The sequence below is a fragment of the Diprion similis genome, chromosome 9 (genome assembly GCF_021155765.1).
Source record: "Diprion similis isolate iyDipSimi1 chromosome 9, iyDipSimi1.1, whole genome shotgun sequence".
Lineage (NCBI taxonomy): Eukaryota > Metazoa > Arthropoda > Insecta > Hymenoptera > Diprionidae > Diprion > Diprion similis.
The window spans coordinates 6,787,717-6,812,334 of NC_060113.1; the positions used below are offsets into that span (position 1 = coordinate 6,787,717).

At 35.7% G+C, this 24,618-nt stretch overlaps 1 protein-coding gene across 2 annotated transcripts in view; it reads left to right on the forward strand.

The window, feature by feature from the left end:
- Positions 1-686: 686 nt before the first annotated feature.
- The window catches only part of LOC124410515 (rho guanine nucleotide exchange factor 10-like), a 53,419-nt gene continuing 29,487 nt past the window's right edge, over positions 687-24,618 (forward strand). The window contains exons 1-4 of one of the 2 annotated variants that reach the window (XM_046888958.1): positions 687-1,709; positions 11,499-12,024; positions 17,798-18,091; positions 19,060-19,226. In XM_046888958.1, coding sequence (XP_046744914.1) covers positions 11,582-12,024; positions 17,798-18,091; positions 19,060-19,226 — 904 coding nt within the window. In that variant the 5' untranslated portion in view covers positions 687-1,709; positions 11,499-11,581. The remainder of the gene's footprint in view (positions 1,710-11,498; positions 12,025-17,797; positions 18,092-19,059; positions 19,227-24,618) is intronic. The other variant, XM_046888959.1, reaches the window with a different exon arrangement.

Below are 24,618 nucleotides of genomic sequence, written 5' to 3' on the forward strand. Positions count from 1 at the left end.
ACAATAATACAAAACATGCTCGTATTTCGAAGCATTAGTTATCCTTCGAAATTGTAGTAAACTTAAGAATCTAGTGATTTTTTTCCCAATCTTTTGTTACGATAACATTTTTAACTTCAAACCCGTCGTTTTCCAGGTTTTCCAGGTGCATGGCCACCCTGCAGTGAAAATCATGAAAATTACAATCATCGAAACTGAAAAGCCCGCAATGATCGTTCGAAGAGAAGGGTTTCTAGTGGCAAACAATCGAAAGTTAACGTTGGAATCAAAATCGTAGTAAACCTAAGAAACTAGTGATTTTTTCCCCAATCTTTTGTTACGATAACGTAACTAACTTCAAACCCGTTGTTTCCAGGTGCATGGCCACCCTGCTGAAAATCATGAAAATTACAATCATCGAAACTGAAAAGCCCGCAATGATCGTTCGAAGAGAAGGGCTTCTAGTGTCAAACAATCGAAAGTTGGCGCTGGTAGTATCGCCTTACAATTGCAGTCAGTTCTCGAGTGTTTCCGTGAATAATCGGGTCGACCGAACCGCGTGGTCAGCCGACGATCCAACATGGCCACCTGTTGGCCGGATTCGATGCTCGTGAAGTTGGGCCGCGACTCTCGTGGCGTTCGCACCGTAAGAGCAGTTCACGGACCGAATAGATTTCACGATGCATCGAAGGGCTGCATGCGGAGAATAGAAAGAAGCCGCGTGTCGTGATCGTTTTGCGTTGAAAAACGGACACGCGACCGACGGAGTGACAGTCAGACGCTGAGCATCGCTGAGCGTCGCGTCGCCTTCGGATTCGGCTTGTGCCGTTGTCGTGCGCTCCGAGGAGCCTCTCCGCAGCTAAACAATGGGACGGACGCCTTCGTGATTCGTGAGGAAGAAAGCAAGCAACCGAGCGACGGCAGCGGCGGCGACGGCGCCGAGCGGCGAGACGAGCACGTTGAGACTCGGCCGTTCTGTCGTCGGATTTTTAGCCCAGTTCTCTTCAGGCCGTCTCCTCGTCGACGACGACGAGCCCTCGAGAGAAGGGTCGAGAGGAGTATCTCCGAGTATTACCGAGTCGTTCGCTCGCGGCGCGTGTATTCTTTTGTTTCGCGCGCTTACTCTTTATTTTCATTTTCATTCTTATTCTTATTCTCGTCTCTACCCCCGAGCACGTTGATAATAAACTCCCGTCTCTCAACCTCAACCTCAACCTCAACTTCAACCCTGAGGGGTCGTCATCGGGCACTTGCCGACGGTAACAGGAAGGCGGCGGCGTTCTCGCAGTTGATTTCCAGCCTCCCCCCCCCCCCCCCTCCTCCACTCCTCTGCTCTCTTAAACCGACCATAAGTGAAGTGCTTGGCGGTGAATAAATTGTTACTTTTATCACTGGTGCGGTTTGATTGATCTTTTACCATCGCTATGAGGTGCTTGCCGGGAGTTTTGTGGTGTGAATAAAACGCGGGGCGTTACTCTCATCATCGTCATCATCATCATCATCATCATCATCGTCATCGGAGTCTACAACAATGGATGCATGTAAAACGGCCGTCCGATAGTGCAAACTGGGCCTGATTCACAACCGGATTCGTCTTTGTTTTCTTGTTCGAAAACTTCTTCCCTGTTGCGTCGCTGCGAGACACGCATACACACACATACACACACGAGCATCAAGAGATATAAACACGAATAAGAGAGGAGAGACACGCAAGGATTACAAGAATTAAGGTAACGATCTATTACCATGTCATTTATTACTCTAATGCGTATTTATCGCCTCTTAATTCCTGGATCGAAACTCACGCTGCTGCCCCTCGCAAGGAGTCCAGAAACGAACGCGCGTCTCCTTGCTAACTAAAATTCCGTAGTAGCATGGTTCTCATCGTCGTCGTCGTCGTCGTCGACGTCGGTTAAATTCTCTCGGCCTCCGAGTTTTCTCCTAATATTCTTGTCTCTCTCTTTCTTCCCACACCCCTGAATATGGATATTTTTAGCAATCCAGTCCGCCGACGGCCGCTTTTCGGTCAGAGCCTACACCGAGGTAATGGGGTTCATACATTTATCAGATTTACGACAAACGTTCGAGAATGAGAATCAATTACGAATGCGGAAATGCAGGTTGTTGTTGCATTAAAAATCGATATTTTTCAAGTCCAGCTGTTCGGTCGGGATTTCATTATACAAATTTCACTATTTCCTAGAAATTTTTACCCCATCAACGGGGATCCACGCAAATCGCCACTCGGCTTCGTCAAAACAACGAGGTTGAAGTTAGGAATGTTATCGTAGTAACGAAACATTGCGGAAAATGTGACTATTTTCTTACTTTTGCAATGACTTTGAAGGAACTAAAGTTTTAGACGGTTTATTGAATTCAAAAGAATTCACAAAGTCGCTAAATAACAATTTTTACTCAGCATAAATCGTTACGATAACGTTACTAACTTCACTATGATTCGATATTCAAGGATGAGGCTGAAGTTCGTTGAAGCGTTATTCGAGTGTTTTCGCAACATTTGTTTCTCGAACATCGTAACAACGTAATGACTCCCTAAAAAATCAGTTGAACATGAGAACTTATTATACAACGTATCATAATTTTTGGCGAATATAAATTCGCAACAATCCCCCGAGTAACAGTAACGAGAAGTAAAACAACAAGAAGAATATATGTATATATATATAACACAAACTCATCGCTTTTCAGGCATCGGGTTAATCTCATGTTTTTGTTATAAATTTATCCTCGGATTATTGTTGTCACGTACGTCTTATAAACGCTCTCTGTTTACGGTGTGATATCGCGTTTATGCGCCCTTCTACATATTACATAACTTTACAATTCAAATTTAGTGTAAACAAATTTGTAACGGCTCTTCTTCTTCTTCTTCTTCTTCTTCTTCTTCTTCTTCTCTTCGCGACTTTGGATTGCGTATTATACACGCGTAATATTACGCGTGCCAAGCGCCTGTGTGAGTCACGTTTTTTTTTTTATTCTTTCTTTCTTCTTCAGCTGTCGTTTTACTCGGTTTGTCTTTTGATATTCCTCTTCTTCCTTACCGCGGGGAATAATTTAAAACGTGCGCCAGGTGGCGAATATGAGCTAAATTACTCGCAAAGACCGGGGATTACTCGGATGTACACAACTCGAGGTGAAACCTGAGTTTGGGGTGTTTTCGGGGTACCTATATACATTATATATATATATATACCTATATTTTTATGGCAAGGTAAACAACGGTATTCATAGCTCTTTGAGACCACCCGTTTTACAGCTCAAGTTTTCCTCTCCATCTTTGTTTGTTTCGTATTCAAATATGTGTGTGTGTGTGTGTGTTTATTTGTTTATCGTTTCTACTTGTCGTATGTGTTTCCTTCTACAATTCTCGCTTCACAACGTTTGTGAGAAATCTGATTTTTCTAAGTTTAAAATTTTTCTTGTCTACTCTCGGAACCGCACCGGGTTGATCATTCTTCTTCTTAGCCTTATTCAGAGTTGAAAAAGTGTATATATAAGGTGGATGGTGGGACCCTATGGCGTGTCGAAGCGACTATTAATGTAAGAAGAACGTGCCCGATGTGCCCGACCTTTGTTTTCTTTCCGTTCTTCCCCGACACGCATGTGCATACTTTGGTATAATACTTGTCTGTGTACGCAGTCCACCCGATTTCGTTATTTGACTAGCATAGTTTGTCGAAGGAAAAGACACGCTGCTCGACGAGCTCCGACAATCTGCGACAATAATAACACTGAGAAGGAAATTTTATACAATTCATCGTAATTGAAGCGAATCGTATTCAGGATCTTGAATAATAAATACAAGGTTGAAGTTAGTAACGTTAACGTAACGAGACATTGAGGGGGAAAAATTACTGTTTTTTACAAGTTTATAGTGACTTTGAAGTAGTTAAGTTTTCAAAGTATCGATATTTTCTCACTTATTATAATTCACTGAGTTTCAGACATTTCTGTAATCTGAAATAACGATTTTTTGAAATTTTAGTTATCACAATAACGTTACTAACTTTAGACTTATGAAAAAAAATCCCTATTTTCTTAAGTTTACAACGATTTCGAAATACTAGCGTGTTTTGTTTTATTACGGTTTAACGAATTTCAAACAATTCCAAAATGGCGAGATAACGGTTTTTCCTCAGGATGAGAATCGTTACGATGATGTTACTCACTTCAGTATGATAACTAAAGTAGGCAGAAGGAGAAAACTTTGACGAACGATCTCTTCTTTTTCTTCTCTTTGTTTCATCTGTTATATATATATATATTAGACTGTATCAAAAAAATTGACTATTTTTTTTTTTTTTTTTTTTTTAACATACTGAAAATATTGTTCAGGATGCCGTAAAAAGGTGCCTGTTAAAATGGGAGCTCTTAATTTTAATTTTAAGATGTGCCTCGTCGCGATTTTCTACTTTCCATAAGAATAACATGGCAAAAATGATTCTTGCTCCTTGCGATATTTATAACTAGATAACGACGCGTCGTACAGAAAATTCATAAACATGTTTTTGTAGGAAATTGAACGTTCTACAAAAAAGATCTCTTGTCATTTCACGATAAATCTACTCCTTCAAAAGTTATTTGAGATCAAACATCAGCAAAGGACCTCAAATAACTTTTGAAGGAGTAGATTTATCGTGAAATGACAAGAGACCTTTTTTGTAGAACGTTCAATTTCCTACTAAAACATGTTTATGAATTTTCTGTACGACGCGTCGTTATCTAGTTATAAAAATCGCAAGGAGCAAGAACCATTTTTGCCATGTTATTCTTATGGAAAGTAGAAAATCGCGATGAGGCACATCTTAAAATTAATATATATATATATATATATATATATGTATATAAGGTAGCCTAAAAAGCGGTAGAGGAGTTTTTCACTTCTTGTCGTCGCGATATCTGATCAAATGAAACGAGTAACGAAATCATCATTCGTCTCTAAATTGCGTGCGTGTAATAAGTAATGAGGCAATGCGGGATCGTCCGGCGTCGTATAATTGAGTGAGTAGAATGAGTGTATAGCAGATGATGGAGGAGAACGCGCTCGAATCAACGAACTGTAAAAGACGTTTCTACCTACGCCGGTTGTGTTTTATTTTATTGTATCTATTACGCGTAACCTGTTGCGTTTCCACGTGCGTTTTCGTTTTCAAAGTTCCGTTTTTTTCCGTTCACTATGGACATTTATCATCATCATCTGTAACTTGATGAAAGATCAAGAATCATTGGGCGGGGTTGAAATTCCGAATTTCAAGAGTTCCGAAAGCGCCAAATTCAATTTTTATTTTTTTTTTTTTCTTGTAAATTCTTGTTTCTTTCCAGGATTTTCCATAGAAATTTTGAATTTTACTCTTAATCTTTGACTTCGAGAGCCGTTGACTTTCTCCTACGATTCGTCACTTTTTTGTTTTCTAAAATTTGATTGTTTTACTTAAGGTTTCCTCATCAAATAATTGATTGGAAATTGATAAAACTAGATAAAACGAGAGAAATTCAAACACCTCATATATATTTCGTTGTAAAAAAAATCGTATATAAATTTCAACCAACTAATTTTGTAAATACTTATTATTATTATTATTATTATTATTTTTTTTTTTTTTATTCCTTCCCCCCTTCCTTTCTCTCTGACTAACCAAATTCTATGTCAACAGATGTTTCAGCCTTCTCAGACATTTATTATGTATGTAGGTACCTCATATTGTGTGCGTATACGAATAGATTTAATTCTCGGTAGTGCTTTGTGTCTGGAATTTCCCTGCGCGGTATATGTACATACATACATGACATGACATGACATATGTTTGTATTATTAGGCATTGGGAACTCTTTGTAAATTGCACTTCGGTCGATAAACATATATGTATACTTATTTTTCCCCATCGATATTCTACTCTAGTTATAGGATATTTCTTATTATATTTACCAACTTCTATTATTGAGGTTTATGAACAGGCGTACTGCTCACAACCTTCGCAAACCAACGGTTTCTAGATGGTAGGTTCTGTGTGTGTATAGAAAGTGGTTCACACAATTCACGCAATTCGCTAAAGAGACTGAGCACATTTCTTTCTCTAACGTAATAGAAATCAGTCGAGTTTTTTTTTTTCTTTTTTTTTTTTTTCTTTCTCATTGAGAATCGTCAGTTGGATTATAATTGAGATTTTGAAGATGTTTTTTCACGTGTATAATAATTATATCAATTGAAAAGGAAAAATACTTATTTTTGCACAAACTTTGCAAAATTGGCGATTGGTAAAAAAATTTTTAATCTCGTCTGCAAAATCGTGGCCGCGTACCTGGAAAACCTAAGAAAAAAAAAAAAAAAAAAAAAGCTTGAAAATATTTTGGAATAATAGTGAAAAGAGATGAAGGAAGAAAAAGAAGATTAAGAATGAGGGGAAAAAAGGAGAAAGGCAGGAAAAGAAAAGAAAAATAACTTCCATTGAAGTGATATGTACCCACTTGTTATTGGGGGCGACCGCAGAGTCTCTACGTAAGAGGATAAAATCAACTTTTTTTTTTTTCTTTTTTTTCTTTTTTTCAAACTTCTTTTAAATATCAATAATGAAAGAGCGAGCCCTAACAGCAGCTGCTGCGGTACATCCATGATCGTCGCCGCTCCCCGTGTTGAGAAGAACGCCGCTGATGCGTCGTTATCGTAAATGATATATATATATATATATATATATATATATGGTGTATTCCATGGCAAATAATTGAATTTTTGATTTTATATTTCGTTTTTTTTTTTTTTTTTCAGGCGATGATAAATTGTCGCGTCTTTGAAACGTCTTTAAACATATCCATAAAGTTCCACTTCGTTTAAAATTGTCAAAAATTTCTCAAACTTTTGATTTTATTTTTATTTTTGTATCGATTTTGAGATTGGACTTGTGATGGAACGATTTTTTCTTTTTTTTTTTTTCCACAATTGACAGACAAAATTCAACGTTTAACGTTTTCAAAATATCGTAAAAAATAGTGAAATTATTTTTAACGGTCGAAAATACCATATTTGGAACTTTGATTTCTATTCCCAAAACTCGGTAAAAAAAAAAAAAAAAAAAAGGTGTAAAAAAACATAAATCGTGGATTTCAGGGATACCGCAGTTGTCACCTGAAAAAAAGTTTTCAACGTTTAAATGAAAAATATCGAGAATCAAGATCGATAGATTCGGCATGGAATACCCTGTACGTAAATTTATGTACACCAAAGCAGCGGCGGACGATAAAGTTTCACTTTCTTACTCATCGGTTTCAATTAATCGATCATTCAAACCTCATTCGACCTTCTTAATCTTTTCGTATCTCGAAACGGTATGAAATTATTGTTTTTAAGTTGAAAACACGAACTCAGCCTCCGCCGCCTCCCTCCCAGCTTCCCCATAAAAGTATCCATTAATTTTGGGTAATAAATTTCAACCGGAAATCCTTCGGCCTTTAATTTTTCCGTGTGTAGGTCCTTTTTTCCCTTCACTAAATTACACAAGATGCGTGATCATTCGAATTAAAAAAAATTTCACTTCTTCGTACTACGCATTTATCGCTACTTCTTTATAAATATACCAAATGATAATAAGTATAAGTCAAGGGTCTCTGCCCATCACAGATTTACCATAATTGTTTCACAGGAAATACAATTCCACACTTGTTACCTTCTCTTTCTCGTCTAGTTTCGTCACTGTGTGTTGTGTGTGTTTCTTCATCGTTTAAACGAGGTCTATATTGAATTGAAATGAAAAAAAGATCCACTCTGCTATGATTATGATTATGATGATGATGATGATGATGATGATAATGATGATTATAATGTTTTTTCTCAACTTTATTGCGATAATAATTAAATACAATTATTATTTATCATTTGAAATAAAAAAAATCTGTTCGATTTCTTCATTTTTATATTATTCAAACTATTCTTTTCATTCTTCGTTCATTCATCCTTCGAAGTATTGTGAAAATAAAATAAAAAAATTGTGATTTTCTCTATTCAATGTTTCGTTACGACAAAGTTACTATAATTTCGATCTCGTTTATAGCAGCTATATATATATATATATATATATATATATATATATATAATTATTCATTTTCTTTATTTGTTTTGTTTAGTTCTGTTTTTTTTTTTCTTCTTTTTTTTCTTTTTTTTTTCATACAGAATGGGTTAAAAGCACAACGTCGCGTATCAAACCTTGTAGAGGATTTTAGAGATAAGCGATTCCGAACGAGTTGAATCTCTTGATAATTGGTCCATCGCAGCTGCTGCTTGGGGATTTGAAATCTTTTTTTTAATCTCCTCCTGTCACGTTCCCTCGTTTAATTCTATATCGATATCGTCACGTTTATAGTGCGTTCATACGCGCAGTATATTATATTGTCCACCACATACACACGTATAATGCATTCCCTATAATCTGTCCTACGTGATCTGACAGTCAAAAACCACGCTGTTGCTGCTGCTGCTGCTGCCTGCTGCCTGCTTCTGATTATCGTACTTAGTCATAATAAGCTTACGAACCAACCGAAATGATTGAAATGAATATAAAATTGAAGAAAAAATTTTGTAGTTGTACGAAGAATTTTGAAAAATAATTGTACTAGTACGAAGTTAGGTGAGTGTGAAAAAAAAAAAAAATGATGAAAATTGATATTTCTAGGATATTTTGTGAGAAAACTGTTCAGGGAAAAAACAACATCATTATTCGACAATGTTAGGATTACTTTCGAAAGGAGTTGGCTTTACGGAATCAGTGTTTATTTTGTTTAGGTATAATTGTTTACTAAATTTCGAAAAATCAGCAAAGTTCCGATTTAACGATTTTTCCTGAACATGCATCGTTGCATTAATATTACTAACTTCATCCTCGTGAAAAGTTTGGGATTTTTCAAATCGAAATTGAGTGGTCATCTTGTAATAAGAAAAGGAAAAAAAAAATCTCTGCCTGCAATTCGAGGGTTCCTTCTCTTCTATTCTCGATTTTTCATTCATTCATTCATTCATTCATTCATTCATTCGAGCCGTGATGACAAAGGTACACACACACACACACACACACACACACACACACGTTGCGTGCGTTCACGGCACGTATAACGTCCCGTGAATTAACCGACTGTATCGTGTGTGTTCCTTGCCAACATCCCATAATCCCTGCATCCAGCGAAGTCGTTATCCTCTACACCTGCGTCCCTCGACCACCACCATCACCACTTACCGTGTATACAAAAGCTAGTTTTCACACGAATTTTATTACTTCCCTGGTCAAATATACGACCGAATTTTTATCTTTTTTTTTTTTTTTGTACATAAACTGTACAGTATGATACACATATCGCTCCAAATAAACTCGGATGATGTACTTAATTTTTGTGTCACACGCTGTCGTGCCTTTCATCGCGTCTCTGGGTGAAAAATTATTTGTTATTATTGTTGTTGTTGTTGTTGTTATTATTATTATTCTGGAGACTGGTGCGGCATGAAATATTGTCGCTGTATGTACACTCATAATATTCTGTTGAAAACAAAAGGTTGCAATTATTCTTCGAGACTTGACCTTTGTGTTTTTGTTTTTTTTTTTTTTTTTCCCGAAATCTGTGTACACTGTAGGAATTTTGGTGATTTTGTCTTTGTTTTTTCTTTGGACAATTATAAAATTATATCTCATAAAAGATTTAAAAGTTTTCAAAATATGATTCGTGTTTTACTTTATTGGAATTTACTGTAGATTTTTTAAACGAGGTTGAAGTTAGAAACGTTATCGTAATGAAACATTGGGGGATGAAATGATTTTTTTTTTTTTATTTTTTTGTCGTCTTAACAATGACTTTGAAGGTACTAAAATTTTGAAATATGAGTATTTTTGGTTCTATTGCGATTCGTTGAATTTCGACTTATTAGAAGAACGCTTTTTCTTCAAACAATCTAAAGTTGTGAAATGACGATTTTTTAGAATTTATCGAACTCACCATTTTTCACTTACTGGGTGACATTTTTTCGGGTTATAGAGTGGCCTATAAAACTTATAATTTATTCAGTTTTTAACTTATTTTTATCATATTTTAACAGACACAGTTTTTGTTTTTCCTTAATATTCTTGAAAAATTGAATTTTTTGTTCCGATCATTTCCACCTTCATTTATGTATGTTAAAATCATTTTTTTTCTCTCATAAATTCGTTGCGAACTCAAACAAATCATATTTACAAAAATCTATATCAAACATGTTAAACTTATGAATGATGAAAAATTGATTTTTGAAATGCAATTTTTCGAAAATACGATAAAATTTAGTGTACAAATTAATTGAAATTTTTATCAAATCTTACCACGTTTGTAGAAGACGCGAAAATCTTTAAGATTGTTAAAAAATTTTCAAAACCTATTTCAAAACACTCATTTGCATATAAGCAAGTGAGTATAAATTTTTGAAGTGCTTAAAATAGTAAAAGAAATATCGAAATTGAGTAAGTTTCAAAAATCAACTTATTAAACGTACTGTCAAATTTTTATCATTTAAATTCTAATTACAATTTTCACATCACACGTGTAGTATAATTCCTATCGTAACGTTTACAACGTAATTCAATGTTACTAATTTCTCTCTTTAAAGTATTTTTAATACGAGAAAACGCGCGATCCGAGCACGCGGTTGAATGAACTAAATTCACACGTTGCTTTCCTTCTTCGGGGCTGTTAATTACTGTGACGTCATCGTGCGATTAACGCTCGTGTCCTAATGCCTTTAGCCGTTGTCGTCGTTGTACATACTCTGCTGCCGCCTCACGATCAACGATTTAAGAGAACTGCTATTATATACATTTTTCTACTTATTTCATGTTTTCATGTACTATTTTGTTTCACACATAGTGAAATTAGCGCAGGTGAAAGAAAAGAATTTTTTTTTTATTTAATCGTTGCGTTTGTAAGTAGAAATTCCTCTCCCCCCCCCCCCCCCCCCCTATCTCATTTCTTTATTCATGCTTAACAATTTTTAAATATATTTTGTATGTAAAATGATGAATAATTTTACTTGTAATCATATTTGTTTCATTATACAAACAGTGTCAATTAACATAGAAAAAGAAAATTGATGGGTTCTTATTTATTTCTAGTCTTTATTATTGTTTTAAAAAAAAATTCATTGACGCCTGGTTGGCAGGGTGACACATTTTCATTCGCTTTACGGATGTGCTGCTCCGGTGTAATATTATACGTAGGTTTAATGGTACAAAGTGTGCAACACGCATCGCTGGGTTTCTTATAAAAAGAAGAACGCATCAGCTGTAGAGCCGGTTGTTAGAAAAACAGTAATCGAAATACCCTTAATGTGTCGCCATAAACCTTGTCTTATTAATTCGGTTCACTTAATCTGCCGCTTTTTCCGAATTTTGATGCAGAATTTTGGTTTACAAATCCCGTTCGTCTTACGAAAATATGATTATGATCGTCCCTCGCGTATATAATAATTATTAAAAATGTTCTCGTTGATTTTTCAGCACCAGGATGTGGTGTGAAAAAGATGCGAAATAAGCGAGGAGCGAACAGGAAGAAGAAGGTGGCAGCAAGCGAAGGATGAACAATGGCCTCCTCCCTCGGTGCGGGTGGACCAGGTCTGGCTCCAGGAGGTTCCATCCCTCGGAGAGCCAACCTGGAGTTCCCGCCACCGCCGCCTTATCCACCCCCCTCGAGGAACGCGACGTCATCGACGCCCGGCGTCGCGGCGTCGCCGCCTAACAGCGTCATTCCCTCATCGCCGACGTCATCCTCGACGCCCCGGCACTCTAGTCAGACGGCCGTCGCCTCGGCACAGGATTATGCCTACGCCTATTACGAGCCGGGACCTAGTCGGCTGCATCCACCGGCCTTTCGTCATCATTCCCACGCCCAGTACCCTCAGGTTCGTCATGCCTCTTTGCAGCAACAACCGGCGCAAACAAACGCCCAGGAATCAATCAGACGGCATACTTACGTCACTCGTTATGGTACGGAGGAAAATATCTACGAGGAAATATCGGAGATAAGGTGAGAAGACATTATCATGTATGTATATTGTATATGGGTTTGTATCTATGTGCACTTTAGCCGCTGCAGTGATTCTGAGACGGCTTATTTTCTTCACGAGTTCGTTACGTTGGCAGTGCTGAGTCAGACCGAAGCGCCTACGTCGGCTACGTGGTGTGAACTCTATTCTTCGGGATAAAATCCTTTAAGTAATTTTGTACCAATTGTCTAAAAAAAAAAAAAAAATCCCTATATTGCTAGGGAATTATTTGTCTGGCGAAGGCTACCCTGCTTGATAACGCCATCTTGTGAATTACACAACACAGAACTTAATTGTGCACAACTGAAAAGGTTCTTGAAAGACCCGTTCATCTTTTCCTCGCCCAGATTCAACGTCACAGCAATTAATCACCACCGATCTAGGGTATTTTGGTGCTTTTTTTTTTTTTTAGAGATAAAAGAAACTGCAATCCTAGGCACACCACGCATGGTCGGCCGGCTGCGAAACAGGCTCAATCTTTCTAAGCGTAATATAATCCGTGACCGTAGAATTTATGAGATATTATTTGCCAAACAAAAGTGAAATACAGAATTAAGGTTCTTGTAAAGTCGCGTTGCACACCTCGAAAATGCAGCGAGCCAAAACTCTTATACCGTTCAAGCGATCAGGATTAAATTTGGGCAATCGATGCATCAATTTGGCAAAAAGTGAAGCGACTTTTTATTTTTAGAAAATTTGGAAAAAAAATTTACAGATCAGTTATCGATAAACAAAATTGTACAAATTTTTACAGTTGCACTAAAAGATTTCTAACTATCCGGTACGATGTCGTAAGATTTAATGGTAAAATAACGAAATGACAATTGAACTGGTTTTTGATTACGAAGAACACCGACATCTCATTTTGGTAACATTCTTTACCGACCTCACACGCCTGCTGGTCATTTTTTACCGACATTACACGCATGCTTTACCGGCAAAATGACTGAACTTGAGTGAGGGAAAAAAAAATAATCAAGTCAAATCAAAGACTGCTTTTATTCGAGAGTATGTACGAATTATTGAATTCGGTAAGTTATAAAATGTTTCTATCTCTCTTATCATGCTGTATAAAATAACTGGCAAAGTTCACTTGTAAAAAAAATTCGTCTGAAATGGAAATTAAAATTCAAATCTGTATTTAAAGCAACGGAAAGGATGGGTAAAAAATAAATGAGCGCAAACTAAGTGTGACTTGTTATAATTTCTTTTTTTTTATTATTGTTGATAACTGCATTGTTTCAGTTGAATATATATGTATGTACATACATAACATCTACATCAGCTTCAAGCAAAAACCAGTTTGAATTCGTTCATCTTTTTATGTACCATGGATGGATGCATGGATATATGTATGTACCTGCCTTCCCCTGCGCTGTCGAAGCAATTTGTCTTAACGAAAATAGCACGTAATTGGAGAATTTGATTCAATATTATCTCAACTCAACGCCTCATTTCGTGTAATAGCTGGCTGGGTACGCGCGTGTGTTGTTCACCTATTTTCTCTTCCTAGCTCTATCATACACCCTATACATACGTGCCTTGAATATGAACTACTACGTTCGCGAAACTCGATCGACGATATGCACAAGAAGAAACTTCTTCACCCCTGATACATAGCATGAGTGAATAGGTCGTCAGGTGTGTGAAGAAAGGAGAAAATAGATAAGTAAAAAGGGAACAGTATGATTAAACTCATAATATCGATTTGTAGAAAGTGCGATACTCGAAGTTTTTTTTAACAGATTTGAATTTTAATGGGTATACACACGAATGAAGGATAAAAAAGCGCGCGATTTGGTTTGAAAATTCGAAGACGTGATTGCCGACTGTTGGATAGCGATTAAAATTTTCTCCAATGAAAAATCTATATTGCAAAAGATTTGTAAGGCATCGTAAGGCGACAAGGTTTACATCGTTTTATTACATGTCGGGCATTCCCATGTGGGGACGTTTATGCATTGAGAGTACTTGTTAGCAGAGCCGCAGTCGTGTTTGTATACACCTGATGTATTGAGAAACACTGATCTAGACTAAATAATAAGAAGTTGCTTCGTGAGCAGAGCGCAAGCCGTAACCGTGCAGGTTGTGTTACAAGGGTGAAAGGGGCAGCAGCCTAAGAGGCTTGGAAACCGACAACGTTGAACGTGCGTCGTGGTGGTCAGTAGCTGTTGGAGAGCTAACGTTAAAAGTATAAAAGAGAACGCTATTTCTCTCTCTCTCTATATATATATATATATATATATATATATGCATGTGTATTATATATGTAGGTATTATACTTGGAAGGAAGAGAGAATTCTCTTAAGCTAGACTATTAATTAAAGGTGTAGTGGAGAGACGAAGGCGAGAGAGCATCTCGTGAAGCTGAAGCTAGGAGCCAGAATCGACAGCCAAATGTGTTTAACTTTTTGGAAGTAGAGAAACGCGGTTTAATTTTATAGGGAGAGGTTGAAATTTCGAATTTGGACGGTTCCGAAATTGCGAGAATAAGAATATTTTGAAATTTGAAATATCGATATTACGAATGATCGAGATTTTCGGAAAGTCCATTACTTAAATCTTTGATATTTTTACGTTCGGAATGTTGGTAATTCTGATTTTTTATTTTTCGAGTGAACTACGCTGTGTGAGTATATTTGATTTTTCGGAATTTTGCTCCATTGTGGAGCAAATTTTCGGAACTTTTGAGCCGACGGGTTTCCGACCGTTTGAAACTTTGTTGTTTCATAAAAGTTTTCATTTCTAAACCTCAGCTGCGTACTTTCCGATCTTTCGAAAATTGGAACTTCAACCCCGCCTCCCTTGTTCGAATTGACATTTCAACGTTTGACTGTTAATTTTGGCTGCTAGCTTTATACGATCTCACTCTGCAACATGCCGTTAAAAAATTGTTGGTGTTTTTGTTTTTTTAACTTTTTTTTTTCATAAGTTTTTTTCACGAGATGAAAACTGTTATCGATGTTTGCATGTATTCGTCAAGTCTGGTTGACGAGAAATTGAAAAATGAAATAACGTTGAAAGTGGATCAAGCAATGTTCAATTATTTATCATTATTGGAGGGGAGTTAGGGTAACTTTTTCATTAAATTTGCGTGTTCATTATTGTACGCTTTCTTTCAACCAACATCTAACATATATACATATATTTTATATCAATACATACAATTTTTAAGAATGAAAACTGCCTAAAAAAAAAGTGGTAGAAGTAGAAATTTTCTCTTTGTAACTTTAATTACAAAATTACAACAAACGAAACGATTATGCTAAATTCTACCAATACCTAAACAACAATTTTATCCACGAAATTTGACAAGCAATAGCTTTGTATATTACGCATAATTATACATGTGCAACGCGTACGTCATTAAATACATTTATATAAATACTGCAGTATATAGTAGCATGAGTATAGCTGAAAAAAAAACCTTCATGGGTGGTCGAATTCTGCGGCTTCCACCGCGTCGTTCTTTACTTCGGCATTCGTTGCAACTTCTCTGAGTATATATATGTGTCTGTGTGTGTGTATATATATATATATATATATATCGAGAGAGAGAGAATGTATATGTATATATTGTGTATATATATATATATATCACCAGTCGAATGCATACCCGGTGTGCCGGTCGGTCGGCGGTCTGAAGGTTGAGGTCAAAATTCTACAAATTCCAAAGATATGAACGGATTGACTGTGAGCGTTTTGTTTTTTCTTTTTTTTTTTTTTTTTTTTTTTTCTTTTTCTTGCTCACCCTTTTTATCTTTTAAATCCTTTTCTCTGTCCCTCGCGTTTCTAATGGTTCAAAGGGAAATAAAATAAAACTAGGGGGACCACTCACTTCTTCGTTTGACGATTTTTATACCATACATACCTTGAATGAAAATTTATAAGGCGCAGACGAGTCTGACCACACGTGTGTAAATAATTGTCGTAATCAAATTCACGTGTTAAGTTACACGCGGTAGTCGTCGTTGACCTCAGTCTCTATGTATGTAAATACATACGTACATACATAGGTATAAAACTAATCTGCTGTCAGAGTATATGTATATATGTATAGTATGTATAAGGTGCATGCATGAAATTGTAAAAAAGTTTCGAATTCTCTCAGTCTAATTACTATCTTATTGTTAATCGCTAACGCGAAGACTGATTTACAAATTATTACAACGTGCATACATGATTTTTTTTTCTTCTTCTTTTTTTTTATAATTAAAGTAAATTTGAACGTTGTTTAAACACGATTCGAATCATAATGAAGTTAGTAACGTTAACGCGGCGAAAAGCGTTATTTCGCGCTTTTACAAACTGTAATAAAACAAAACACACTCATATAACTTCGAAATCTTATAGTTTCGTTACGATTACGTTACTAACTTCAGCATCGTTATATGTAGTTCGATACAATCGAATTTACGGACGCATATCGTGTTCGAAAAGACATTTTGTTCACGTTTTTGTTGTTGTTTTGTTTTTTTTTTCTTTTTCCTTTTTGCTTCTCTTCTGAAACTAACTGGGGTGCGGGTGTTTTATTGGATTCACATGGGTATTTATTGATACAAGGGGTTTATTGCCTCGATCGCTGCAAGTAGGAATGGCCTGAAACTACCGAAGCTTCTGCTCTCGCAGGGAATCTCTAAACAGGTTTGAGGTTATACGGGCCGGGCAGGTACATACAACCGATAAATATTCCTCGGATTAATTTATACGCGGGTTAAGAATCGTGGAAAAGATATCTCTACATAGGGATAATTCAAAACTTTATATCATTTTATCTCAAATTTCCCGCCACTGTAGAAAACTTACTCTTCAGAGAACCTTTCAAATTGTGTGTACTTCTTGACGTTTTGTCACTTTAACAAATAATTAGTTTGTTAAACCTGCTTTTGATTGATCGTCGATATGGGTTGTATTTTGTATGCTTAATACTTAGACAATATTTTAATAGAGAAATTTTTTTTTTTTTTTTTTTGTTTTATTTACATTATTGATGTATGACTTTTATCAGTTACTCGTTGTAATTGAAATGTTTTGCAAGGAGAGTAGAAAATTTCATTTTTTCCAAACTTATAACTGATTAGCATTGGATAACAAAAAATTGTAAAACAAATTAAATAACAAAGTTCCGATAAATAAAATAAAAATAGTGATATATTGAGAATGGGGATTAATGGATTCGGATGAAACTTTGTACCGTAATGTTTTTTGAATTGCTGATCACGAAACGAACGTTAGATTTGTAAACTTTAAATTTGGCGTATTGAATGTGCTAAAAAAAAAAGTAAACATATTCGAATTTTGATAAAGATTGAAAGTTCGAACGTTCGTTGGGTGGCTGATCACAAATCTAATCCAAAATGGCGCATCCAATGTGGTAGAAAAAAAATTCAAAAATATTCGTTTTTTTTCTTTTTTTTTTTTTTTTGTCAAAATTAGTAGACGAAGGTAGAAAATAAAAAAATTGTAACATTTTCACGTAATATGGTACTGAAGGTCTTTTAAGTCGTTGATCAGATTTTTGATTTTGTAGTCTAAAATTCGAATTGAATATTAATATTTATTTATTTATTTATTTTATTTTTTTTGAGCATGAACATGAATTGCAGCATTGGCTCATCGTACATTGTAATCTGGAGTTTACGTGGAACTTATTCAATCATTGAAGCACCTCAAGTAGGAAGAAGAAACCAACTGACGAACCCCACCGGTTCAATTAAGTATCGACGTTTTTAATTTTTTACTTTTCTGTAACAGCAGGCAATGTCGAAGGGGGATTCATGGATCGAGGAGATCTTTGGTGGCCGAAGAAGTGAGGCGAGTTCAATCCCGCCATCGGCGAGTACTCGGCGAGCTGAACCTTAGCGTCGAGGCGATGCTGATGCCTCCCGGGTCTAACTGTCCGGTCCAGAACGATAGAGGTCAACGAGGTCAAAGAGGAACTTCCACGGAGGAGCTACTTGCCGCCGTAAGTCCAACCGACGAGCTACTATCACCCGTTGCCTGTGATTTGGACAGCGGTTTTAGCGGCAGTTCCAGCGCCAGTTACAGGTCAGCTCTCATTTTTTAATCCATTCAGACTTTTATCAATTGAAATTAATCATTTGGTATCAGTGACGTTGATTTCGAGCTATTTTTTACTTGACTTTTGACTTTTTTTTTTTTTTTTTTATTACTTTACGGTTTACAGAGGCGCTTTTATTCGTTTTCAATTTTAGTAACATGATTTTCAATGATTTCCCCCCGTTTCAGGCGAGTTCCAGTTACTTTTGGATTCAATGGAATTACCTAGAACGCTGGGGGAATCATTCGAAATCAATTTGTAGAGTGGAAATCAACGAGATTACAACGATTCCTTTCATGATTTGGAATTTCTAACTCTTTCCGCGCAATTTCTTCGACGTTATTATGTGATTATAATATGTGTTTCGAAGTGATTTTCAATCATTTTAGTTATCTCTTATGATTTCTATAGCTATTTCAAAGAATATTACATTTTTTATAAGTTTCTGTTTTTCGCCCTTTCAATGACACAATTGTTGAATAATACGTTTTTAAAACCACATTTTCAGACACTCTTTTCAAATGTCGTTTCTTCAACCAGTTTGGTTGTAAAAGTGGAAATTCTGGAGAATTTGGAAACCTTCAGGGAATTTTCTATAGTCCGGAAAAATCGATGCATATTAACTATTGTTGCGAAAGTTTTACACTGAATACACAAAAAGCGGATGTGTAACAATCTACTGTCGCAATAGTTCAGCTAGGCGTTAATCAATGTTTAATGAAAGTCTGAACTTATTAATCTTTGTAGAATTTTGAATAATTAGTCGACTTTTGTCTCCTATAAACACATAGATGATTGACTGTTACATCACATTTACATCCATTTACATTCGACTTTAAAAAATTAAATTGTGCTCTTTATGACGCAGTAAAATATTTTCTAGAACACAGCATTCTCCATAAGCTGCGTTCAAATGTTTTCAGTATAATTACACTAATCCTTTTCACACGTGTAGATCTGGACTCGGGTCACTAAGTCGTGGATATGTAAGAACAAGTACACCGGAGTTGGCTGCAGAATCTGGAGGAGGAAATTCGCAACGAAAAGCAAAGGCAGTAATGCTGTGGCGAAAAGGCTGGAAGGGATGGAAAAAGATACAATCATTTGGGGCGGCGAACAAGGGTGAGTAAAAATATCCGCAAATACAATCCACATCTTTATTTTTCAATAAGAAGATAACACAATATTATTCAGACTTTTGAAAACTTTATTATAACTCTATCGTAATACGATGTAAGTATAAAAACTTTTAGAACAGGATTCTGGTTCCATTTGTGTGTTTTTTCTTTTTCTTTTCTCTTCTAAAATTTTAATGCAAATTGTCGTCTGTGAACTGGCGGTTGGATAATTGCCAAACTATACTTTTCTGTACTTGTTGAAATTAACGGTGAACAAAAATTTCATAAAAGAGTTAAATCAAGTGAGTTATGTTATACGTATAACTGGTAGGATATTTTGGACTGTGACAAATGAGAGTAAAAAGCAAACCGACGTGCAATTAAGGAGGTGTTAATTAACTTGTGCTAGTTTGTTTGAAGCACGTAACTTCGCCACTTTTATTTTTGTTGTCATTGTGTCTTTTTTCTCATTATACAACAGCAAACGATGACAAAATGGATCACTAAACTTAGTACACTTGTACATTGTTTACATGTCAATGATATGGCGATATATTATATATAGTTACATTACTATTGTTTACTCCAAATTAAATTCAATCAAACGAGTTTAGTCTACGAATTTTCTTGGTTCACTCACAGTGGATCTTCTTTTTTTTTTTTTTTTTTTTTTCAACGAATTCTGCTGATTGGTCGTAATATTTATGACGTCTTATTGACTTAGCACGTGCAGCGAGAAAATGAGTTGCATAGTATATAAAATTTTCAACATGGAAGAATCTTTTTCTTGCTAATTTAATTTTCTTATAATCTTTTTGTCAAATCGATGAAAAGTACGTTTTCATATTACGTATTATCCTGAAATTTATACACATGTGAGAGTACGTCCGTCTGTATAAACGAATTAGTGAACAGCTAATTAACGACTCCCTCACGATTTATAATTTCGAGGTAAATTAGAACGGGAAGTGACGTCAGAAGTATTTGACGCGTATATCCCATGCCTCTGTGAGCACAGTTGACTATGTGCTAGTTTTTTGTTTTTTGTTTTTTGTTTCGTGTTTCGCTTTTCCTTCAACGGCGAGAAAACGTTGGTAACGTAATTGTATAACGTTACGAAACTGTGAAAAATTTCAATTGACACATAAGGTGCAGGGGGAGACCTCGGCAAGTCACACGCCGCAACAACTTCGCCCATTCGTTGGATTTTGCAACGATTGCAAGTTGCTAAATTATCGCGAGAAATTTTTAGTCACATCGTTACTTGCTAGATAGGCGTTATTTTTCGCGGTTCGTGCATTCGAAGCAAAAAAAGAAAAAAAAGAAAGAATGAATGAAAAAAAAAACGGTCGTTTACACTTAAAATCAATTTTCTACTTTGTATCGAGGGAACGTGCGATGAGAGATGAAAAAAAAATTCTTAAATATCATTAATTATATATATATAAAAAAAAAAAAAAAAAATTACACTGAAAATTAATCATGCTTGACTATTTCTTCATTTTGGTTTATTACACATAGTTCCAATCCATTTGTACAGGGTTTGTATGTATATCCAATATACCTATTATATAAATGTTGAAAATTTAACCTTATTATACCTTGTGTCTCGTACAAGCGCAGCTATTTCCTACATCGTATGTATGCTGTAATGACTAATTAACGAGTATAATTAATTACGCGATACTCCAACTAGAAGAGTCCGGCACGTATAATATATATATATAGTGGTTCACAATCAGTCAATTATAACCCCTATAGAGTCTCTCTTCTTCTGTGTCTTTCTTTATTTTCTTCTTTAACTTATTACAATAGCAGGCCGTACACGTGTTATAGGATATATATAATATATATATATATATATATATATATATATATATATATATATATGTATGCTCGTAATTAATAATTATTATAATCAAATTTACCCTATTATTTAAGCTGTATAGAAACTCCCCCTGCGCCTTTGTACAAAACTTTCTCCATGTAATATGTAATATATGAAAATATAGGTATAATACATATGCACCTTCAGGGCTGCTTATAATCCAATGGCGTAGCTTATTCTTATAGCTTATAGATTATTATACGCTGTCGTTGATGTTTCTTACGTATTGATAAGTTTTTTTTTCTTCTTCTATTTAAAAACTATGTTTTCTTGGCAATAGTCTGTCAATAATACGGTTAAGGCATTTCACATCGATTGCGAGATTTATATATAAATTCAACAAACAATATTCGTTGGAATAAATTCTATGTTTTCGAATGACCCTTGAGTGAGTGTGAAAGTTGAGTATTTCACTTTACAATCATTCATGTGAACAAATTGGAAATTATGATCGTGCAAATGGTGTTTTTATTTATTTATTTATTTTTTTTTTCATTTTATTTTTTTTTTTTATCGTCAGCCGGTATAATGGTGGGAATAATTGCAGTTTTCACAGGTTTATTAACAACTCGTTAGTTTAACTTTTTACTACAAGGTAAACTCTACTGAAATAAATTTTTCGGTTTATTGACACTTGTAATACAACTTTGCAAAAGCAAGTTTTACATTGAATATACTTAAAAATAATTCGTATTATCATATATATATAGGTATTCTATTTTAACGTAATTTTAAATTAACGATTTTTTAAACAATCTTTATATTTTTATTTAAGAATAAGAACAGAAAAATTACGTGGGAGGGTGGGGGAGGGGGGTATCAGAGCGGAACACTTTGTAACTATAACGCAAGTTTGAAATTAGTAACGTTAACGCATTAGTATAATTTTGAAGAAAAATCACTTCACAAAACGCGAAGGAGTTGAATTTCGGAAAATATGAGTGATTTGAGAATTTCAAAAAATTCCAAATTTTTAAGATAACCATTTTACTACGCGTTATGAAAGAAAAATTAAAAATAAAATAACGACATCGTTACAGTACCTAACATCGCAAATATTTATCCTAACAATATACATATAAAAAAGAAAAATTGTCACGTTCTTACGCCACTGCGCGTGCGCAGGAAGGTCCTGATGATATGTGTCATAAGTATAATACCGAACCCCCCCGCTGCACGCGTAATGCGTAAAGTAAAGCCCTTCATTTAACGCGTGTGAATGTTTTAAACACGCATATATATATATATATATATATATTGTATTCGTATGAATGGGAACGCGTACCCTGTCTCTAATTTTCCGAAGGATATAGCGTCGCCCTTCCCCCTCCTCCCCCGCCACCTTTTTTTTTCTTCTCGTTCGTTGTTGTTCTTGTTGTTATTATTATTATTATCATCACGCGTGAATACGATACGCACATACCTTAATCTTATACTACTAACGTGTAACACGTATTGCGCCGAAGTATGTATGTATGTATGTATGTACGTACTTACAACGAGTGCTCGTGATTCGGTGCGCAAGAGGCTGCGTGTGCGTTAGACGAAGTGAACGCAGCCGCGCGATGACGCAACCAGGCATTCGTTGCGGGATAATCGAGGAGAGCCGAAGCCGCAGACGCGGGTTGAGTTAATTATTGGTACTTGGCGAGGGTCAGCTAAGGGTCATTCGGCGGGGAACAGATGCGAGCCACGTGCATCATCTCCCTTTCGCTTGCTCTCTTATTCTTTTAAACTTTATACATACTTCGCTAACTCGCTCTCTCTCTCGTCTCGTCTCGTCTCGTCTCGTCTCGTCTCGCCCATCTCTTTCTTCTCGCTCTTCAAACAGAGACGATTATCGCTTAAACGCAACTCGCTAAAGAAACACGCAGGATCTATGTCGAAGAAAAGCGGAGAGAATGGAACGGAACGGAACGGAAGGGAACGGAACTGAAATGAACTGAAATGAACTCATATTATGTATAACCGAAGGTTAACGAGATCAGAGAAACGAAGATGTAGAAAAATTCGTCGAACTTTTACCAACCGACGACGACTCTCTCGATGTTCTTTTCTGTGGCCAGGATCTCGTGGCCAACTTCAGCAGCGGCAGTCTGTCCCATCCCCTTCTTCAGCCCCCCCCCCCCCCCCCCCCCCCAAAAAAACACTGCAACTATCGTAGCTTAGGCCTAAGTGGTTGCATCTGTTTTCCGTTTTATCTAATGCAGCATGACATACACAGTTCTGGAATAACACTGAACAGAACTGCTGATGAAAGAAGCTCGCGGGAAAATTGGGAAAGTGGCTGGGCATTTTTAAGCTCTACCTAACTATGTACTTCAAATTGTACAATGTCTATACACTGGTTGAGATAATTTTTGTACAGGAAATTTGACACTTCGTATCACATATGGCAATTGTTTTGTAATTGAGTAATCATTTTATAGGTATATATTAAATTTGATCGGTTTTATGATTCATGATTCGCGAGTAAATCTTCTAGGACATGTTGAAAGTAAAATTCTTTTCAATAGTACTAGGTATTCGAGTTGATACGAATATAGACACATGGTATGAAGTGTCTATTGTTAAAACATGATAGCGTTTTCCGTTATCACTCTGATAATGAAATGTTGCACAATTTTTTTTTTTTACCATCAGCCTTAATTGTTTAACCTTTGAATGTTTTCAAACATGAACGTCTAATCTTAAAATTATTGATAATTTTGTTACAACGTTGGTGCAGGATCTTACAGATCTAAGGTCTTTCTCTTGATTCAAAAGGACAAAAAAGAATATTAATATTCAAACTTTTGAAAAAAAAAAAAATCTTCTCTTGGAATGCTTTCTGGAATTGATTTGAAGAATATTTGATATCATTTTCTTCCTTTAGTAACTAGCAATATGTGCACTTCGTAATATCATATTATATCGTTTCGTCGATTTCTTTTTTCATACTTGAGTATCGCGTTTAGACACACGTGTATGAAAATCGAAGAATGATTATCGCATCTAAATTCCTGCTCACCATTATACATTCGAGTTCGTTTCATTTCTATTTTATTAAACATTTATTTTTTACGCTTAAAACACCTCATCGTTACCCGTATACACATGCAGAGTCCCATATAATACATGTATAATATCAAAGAAGAAAGTATGATATATAAGAATGAAAAAGAGAAAAAGTATTGAAAAGACAGTAAACAGATGGATGTCTGATTATTTTTTCTCTGTTTCGTAGTTCCTTAGTTCTCGTCTCATATTTTACAGCCAACCCAGGCGACGCTTTGTACTTCGTGAATAATGATTTAGACTTTTTATTCTTCGCCGTTGGAAAATCACATACAAATACGTTCCACGTAAGAAATGGTGGTGACTTGAAATTTATTTTCAAACGAAACCCGACTCTCTTTCTCTCTCGACTGAGACACGAACGTTTTACAATATACTGCAACGTATTTTCGAAATATAATTTCCGGTTAAACAAAGCTGATAATAACCGATTAATCAAATCTTGCAATAA